At 51.5% G+C, this 6865-nt stretch overlaps 1 protein-coding gene across 1 annotated transcript; it reads right to left on the minus strand.

The window, feature by feature from the left end:
- Positions 1 to 2831: 2831 nt before the first annotated feature.
- On the minus strand, positions 2832 to 3461 carry NEUTE1DRAFT_141218 (uncharacterized protein; the record flags this gene model as incomplete). Its single annotated transcript, XM_009856537.1, has 2 exons — positions 2832 to 3016; positions 3320 to 3461. The coding sequence occupies 2 exons, from the start codon at positions 3459 to 3461 to the stop codon at positions 2832 to 2834; spliced, it is 327 nt and encodes a 108-aa protein (XP_009854839.1).
- Between the last annotated feature and the right edge of the window lie 3404 nt (positions 3462 to 6865).

Below are 6865 nucleotides of genomic sequence, written 5' to 3' on the forward strand. Positions count from 1 at the left end.
ATTCGGCATAGGACCTCTGTTCTGTCTGTGTCCTGGTATGCTACCTCTACTCATCACATCAGCGTGCAAAACTTGTTTCTTCCCGGCCTTTTCTGAAATCTCATTCTTGGCAGTAGTTTCAACTTCGACCGAGTCAGCTCATCTGGTGACTTTGTTGCATAAACATTGTTACCTCATGTTCTCCCTATTGATCTGTTTTGTTTGTCCACTGTCTCGACCATCTTTCCGCGCCTCAGAACAACATCTCACGCAGGCAGCCTGTCCCTTTCTCAATTCTGAACTTTTGACTTTCCTCACCACTCCGAATTCCCCATCGCTGCCTGACATTTACTTCCACTCATGCATGGCCTTGGCTTCCAGCCATTCCTGCCCAGGGGCAGCTTGGCACCTTTTGTTCCCATAACCGATGGCCCTTGAACTACTTGCCCCTGACGCATGAATGTTGTTGGCATCCTAGCTTCTCACCGCTTGATCCCTCACCACTGCATCTCTTCCGAAATCTTGCTGCCAGTTAACTAACCAGCGCGACATCTCCCAATGGAAAGCCATCGATCAAGACAAGCCAAACCAAAAATAAACAGAAAACATTCGTCTTTTCGTCTCTTCTCGAGGAATTGTCCCCTCTCTCCCTGTTCATTCTCCGAAAAAAGAAGCCTTCGGAATTGATCTCTCCGTCTGCAATTGCCCTACAGTACCAACTTCCCCCCGCCTTAACCGTATCCTTGGTCCGATTCCCAAACTTGACTCCTTCCTTGCCTGGCCCTGACCCTCCCGTCACCTTTCTCTGCCTTGACCAATACCAAACCCACTGCGTGGTCCCTCCATACCTCTACCATTAAAAGAGGGCCCCAGACACTTGGCTCTCAAGTTCATTATGTTCATATTCTCGTTTGTCCCACAAGATATTGATTTTCCGGCACCAACGGGCTATGGGGACTCAGAGTCGAGTGCTGGGTTGCTAGTCGCAGTGGTAGGTTGTATTTGGGAGCAGAAGCGAAAGGCGGACCTTGGGCTAGGCGAGGCATGCCAGGAGGGGAAGAGAGAAAAGAGAAGGTGGCTCGCAAGGGGGATACAGATGCGGGGGATAGAATAGCTGGGGGCCATCTCGGTTACCAGGGGTGTGCATTCCGACTGCTGAACCCCTTTGTTGATAAAGGTAAGATTATTGAGGTGCAGGATGAGTAAGTAGAGAGATATGAGAACAGATGTGCCCGTGGTCATAGACATGGGAATGTAAAGTAGAATAGAAGGCCCAGCTTGATATTGCGGGGAATAAGGAAGAACGTAAACAGAAGACTGCGAGTAACTGTTCTGGGTGTAAAAGCACAAGAAGGAGTCCTGGGATTTAGTTCTCCTCGGAACTATGCGATGATGCAGCTGACATGTTTGTTATGAAGCTTCATAGGATCGGACTGAGCGAACTCGCCGTTGACACTCTTTTAATTCCTTGCATGGGTCCTGTTCCTCTTCTTTTCTCTTCTCTTCGACCTTCTCCTCTTTCCCACCACGGCATTCCCTTCCCCTCGTGACCTCCAGCACCCTCTCCCCATCCAGTAGTATAATCACCCCCAAACCCACCACAACCTCCTTCCTCATTACCCACGTTCATCGCCTCTCTTCCTTTGCCACTCCCAGCGTCTCTCACACATCCCCAGCACCACTCGTATCCCCCCCAACTCTAACCCAACTCCCGACCCTGGCCCAGCTCCTAGCCCAAGTTCCCGACCCCGCCACCCTCCAGAACCCCTCCCCCCTCAACTCCCCGTCCTCTCCATATTGGGTACATGTTCGTAGACCACCTGTCCGAGCCTCGTATTGATAGAAGGCCTTGCAGAGTCTGGATTAGATTCCTCTTCTTTATCGTCATCGCGGAGAGGCGAACAGAAAGGTGTGGAGACATTGGTCTAGGTTGCGTTGGAGGAAGGACGGGGGGGTGGTACGAGGGTAAGTGGTAGGATGAGAGGCTGGAGGATAGGTGAAGGGTGAGAAGCTAAGGGGTTGGAGGCTACAATGTTGAAGACAAACGGTTGGAGAGTACGGGGACGTTGGAAGGTGAAAGATAAGAGGAGGACGATGGGAAGAAGGCTGTGCTGTTGCCGGACGGTGTGGATGTGCTGATTGAGGGTTTTGGGAAGTTTGAATGAGGAAGCTGCCTGGAAGAGCGAGTCTATGAAGTGTGAGGCTTTTGCGATGGCGTTGCGTAGGGGTGAAATTCGAGAACCGGAATGAGTGGGGATATGGGAGGACGTAATGGGTTGGGTGTTGCGAATACTTTAAAGATTGGATCTTGCCCAGTTGGCGTGGTGTTGGTGTTGAGGAGCATGGTAGGAACTGTCACTTAGGCTACCGGTCCTTTGATGCAGACGGGGCTCATGAGGATTCTGGTGTCTGGTGAAACCTTGAGTCGTGGATATGCTCGAGGGATACGGTTTTGGAATTTGATATCGAGGTTCTTTAGGGGGCTATGGAGGGGCAGGCGGGATGTGGTTTGCGCTTTGTGCGTATTGTAAAGGAATACGACTGGGACCTTGCCCGTAATGTTGGTGTTGAGAGACTTGGTCACTGATATTGCCTGGGCTTGCACACTCTTTGATGCAGAGGGGGTATGAATTTAGAAATATTGTTGTGGAGGTCGTACTATTGCTGGACTAGTTTGGTTTGGAGCGCGTTGCATAGCCCGCGGGCCGGTGGGTATGGTAGTACTTGCATTCGTAGGGTCGGGGTTGTCCTGAGGAGGAAGATGACCTGTGATGACGAGCTGCTCTAACCGGTGATTCCCGAACCATGCTCGCCCCCCTGGATGTCGACATGAGTCGGGTATGAGCGCCTCCTCATATCGGAATAGACCGCTGATGGTTGATATTCAGGGTCCTGCTGTGTAGGGGCTTTAGGGTGCTAGCTTCGCAACTAGTGCGTCTTAAGGCGGTGATCATGGACATGTCGTTCTCCATGGTTCTGGCGGTCTTGTCCACTTGGCGGTCGACCATAATGCCCACAGGGACATGATTTGGGGTTCCTATTCAGGTCAGTGATATATGGGCATTGATATCGTGTTCCTACCAAGCACTTGCTCCCATCGAAAAGTGTACTTAAGCTCGAGTATGTGACTGCTCATTAAAGCAATGACAATGAGCATATCACATTGCTTTACCGGTCAGGTAACCAAGCAGTTTCCACAAGCAGTAAATAAATGCCTTCGATGTTTCCTGTCTTACTTAAAACACAAAAACTGTGTCATTCTTTCAGGAAATTGGTCTTGTCTATCCAATGAAGCACACTTGTCCTTCAAGGTAGGCTTCAAAACTAGTTCAAAGCACACTGCTTGTCTTGATAGCAGCAGGCATGGCAGTGCTATTTAGCAGACGCGGCTTGGCACCACTGGATATGTCAACCGTCCTCAACACCTTGAACTCCAGAGTTTGCGGGGTATGCGCAGGTAGCAACTCCATCGGTTTATCCATCTCAACGCTGTTTGGACAGAGACAAGTGAGCTCTCGTCGTCGTGCTCGCGTTACCGTGGTGTCGGTATCCTATCCCCGGACTGGTCCGTGCACTCGTGAGTCTCGGCGAAGAATTAGACGTGGCACGTGTGGGTGACAGACAGCCCGTCTTCTTTAGCGAAGTCGGTAGCCGTGAACCCTTGTCGTCGACACGCAGCATGTGATCGACACCAATGCGGCATCACACTGTTGCAGCAAGCAGTGTCCAGCATTGATGTTTCAGTCGGGTGTCTAGACGGGAAGCGTGTCTTGCCTGTGAAGCTGACATCGGCTCATAGAGGCAAGACTAGGCTGTAGCCGAGGAGGGAGCCTGCCCCAGGCTTATGACACACCGAGAAACGTTTGTACCAATTCGACGGACCCAAGTTGCTGTCGTGGTGGTCATATTCGGCCAAAGCATTCCAACCATGCGACGCAACATTACAACTGCCACTCGACCCGACAGCATCTTTTTTCAGAGTGACATGTGACAGCATCTATTACTTCTGCGCAATGGGGTCGCTTTCGGGGACCATCGGTGACCTTGGGCCCCTTGTCCGTGGATCTCAGAGTTGTTGCCTCCGACGCCCTGACGCCGAGTCGCGACGAAGAACGAGAGTACAATACTTGCGGTGAGGAGGCCGGAGCTCTGAATGGTCGACGGAGACGGGCTCGAGATCAGTCCGGCATCCAAATGTCGGATGAGGCAACGAAAAGCTGAAAGAAAAGCACCCTACTCGCAGGGGGAAAGTACGGAAGCTGCCTTTTCGATGTGGATAAGCAAGATCTGCTTCCATCATCTCGAATGATAGTTGCGGGAGCTCGTGGGTTGATGTGCAGTTGAGGCCTGCCCTGCTGTGCTGACAAACGATGAGGCGTATATATGTTGATCTTGTGGTACTGTGACCGTCGTGTGCCCTGGGTAGGTATGTATAAGCGGTGATTGATGTTGTTGGAGGGTGTCTCAAATTGTCCCTGGTGATGTGTTTTACAGGCGCCCGTCAATGGAATGTGGGACGGCAGGCGGGAAGATGGTGGCGCCTTCGCGGCTGTATCCGTACCTCTATCCGTACAGTGGTGGCGCCAGGAACGATACGCCGGAATACACTAGTCGCGCAGTGCCCTGAGGCGGCCCGGTGGCAGGTACTGTATTATACAGTGAAAACCCTAGTAAGAGCAACCCTGTATATGAGCAACCCCCCCTGTATTTGCAACAGTATCGGCCAAAACTCCCTTTTTTACATGTATAAGAGCAAACGAGCATACAGCAACAGTCTATCTAGTAATTTGCCCTTAAGCAGGGGTACTTCTCACCCAATTACAGCCTCAATACCCCCTTTTATCCGGTATTTGCACATTTTTTTACTTTGGGAGGTGGGGGATCTGGGCGCTAAGGCTTTCTTAGAAGTGCATGTTTTGGTGCTGTGGCCCGTGCACCCTACCCCAGTATCAGCAACCCCCCCTGTTTGAGCAACACTTGTGGCCGGATTTCTGGTGTTGCTCTTACTAGGGTATTCACTGTACAATTATTCCACGAGGGGAACCAACAGCCACCGCAATTACTTTCTTTTTCTTTTTCTCTCAAACGGGAAAGGAGGGTTGCAATGACCTACTGTACTACCTCCAGTTGCGGGTGAACTCACTGTAGGTAGGGTATGAATGGCTACCTCTACCTATTTTCAGCGCCCACCCGACCGGAGGGGATTCCGGTGTCTCGTACCTACAGGTAGAGGTAGCTTCCTGCTCGGGCGTCAGGCGCTTCTGGATTCCCTTCGGTTGATGTCGGGTCGCATTCTGGCCTCGCATCTGTCGTCGCTTCCACAGTTAGGTGACTGCTGCAGTTGGAGATTGGATACCTCTAGGAAGGCGCAGCCGACGATGCAGTGACCACCGAGACACGAGACGCGGGGAGGCCGGGAGTAGGTGAGTGCGGTAAACCATACCTACCTACCTTAGGTAAGGAACCCCACTTTTGACATGGGACGGGATGGAACCCGACCTCGCCCGGCCGCGGTGTTAATGGATAGGCGGGGCAGAAGAGATGAATGGAGTGTTCGTCCACTTTGTTGGATCTCCCTCCAGTCGCAATCCAATAGCGCTTCTCCATTGCTTCTTTCTTCATTCAATCTATTGAATCCTTCCCGCAGGCGTCGTGACACACCTTCACGGCACTCATTCTTTCTTTATTCTACTGCGACACTCCAGTCACTGCGACGAACTCTTGAGCAGTTTTCCAAACACTGTGTGTATCAGCCTCCCGGTTGGCGTCACCGTCACATCGTCTTTTTTTTTTTTTTTTTTGTATTGATCGTACAGTTATCGGACAAAACTTCCCGGCTGTGCTGGATTTCGTCCTGTTTTTCGCTCTCGCTACTTATGTCGCTGCCGTCACGTACCAAATCTCTTCATGTTGCACAATAGGAGCGGCCAAGATACAAGCCACAACGCACCGTTGCCCGTCAACGTCGACGGATGAACCTACTGCTACACTACACAGTCCCCTGCCTCATCTCGTGAGCTACATACCACCCGACACTACCTGGCTACCTGGCACTTTCCGGCCTATCCAGTACCATCAAAAGAGACCGTCCACTCCGCCGGGCCAGTAGCGTAGCTTCGTTGATGCCGAGCAGCGATGGTATTGGCGACACTCAACAGGCACCTGTGTATCCAAAAATGCCACCCTTCTAGAACTGTGTATACTGCGTAGGTAGGTAAGCAACTGTCCTGTTTTCATCAAGCAACTCTTCTGCATTTGTTCCCTTTTCACTTTGCCTTGCATTGGGTATTCCCTTTATTATATTCCCCTTGAGACGTGTCACATATTACACGCCCACGCGATCCTGATCCTGGTGCGATCGACGTCGATTACCAGAAGCATCTTGAGTGTCACAAACATCCACGAGCCACGCCATGCCCCCGACAACCAACACGGACGCTTACCAAGTGGAAGGGACGGGGAGCCGGATGACATGGCTCGCATACCGTATGGGGCATGTCGCCAAGTACACTGCCCTGGACTACTCAAGACATGGATATGAAAGCTTAGCTCGGTTTTTTTACGGGTGGCAACGAACGTTGATTCTTGAACAGGAAATGGCTCTCCTGTCGTCTGTCTGCTCCCTTTTTCTTGTACCATTGTCGTACCGAGCTAAGCTTTTATATCCACGCACAAGTGTAGAGCTGCTGAGCTGCTCGAGCTATTTCAAGATGGAGAGCATTTGCTGATTTGCAATGACAAAAAGAGTCCAAAAGGTTCCTCTGGAGCCTTCGATAGGCTCTTTGCTCATCTCATTACCTCCTGCTACCCCCGGCAGCCAACGTCGGCGAGTAGTTTGGCCGCAGAGGTGTAAGAGGACTTTTTCTGGCGGGTCCGATATACCCCC

This window comes from Neurospora tetrasperma, assembly GCF_000213175.1.
Source record: "Neurospora tetrasperma FGSC 2508 unplaced genomic scaffold NEUTE1scaffold_11, whole genome shotgun sequence".
Taxonomy (NCBI): Eukaryota; Fungi; Ascomycota; class Sordariomycetes; order Sordariales; family Sordariaceae; genus Neurospora; species Neurospora tetrasperma.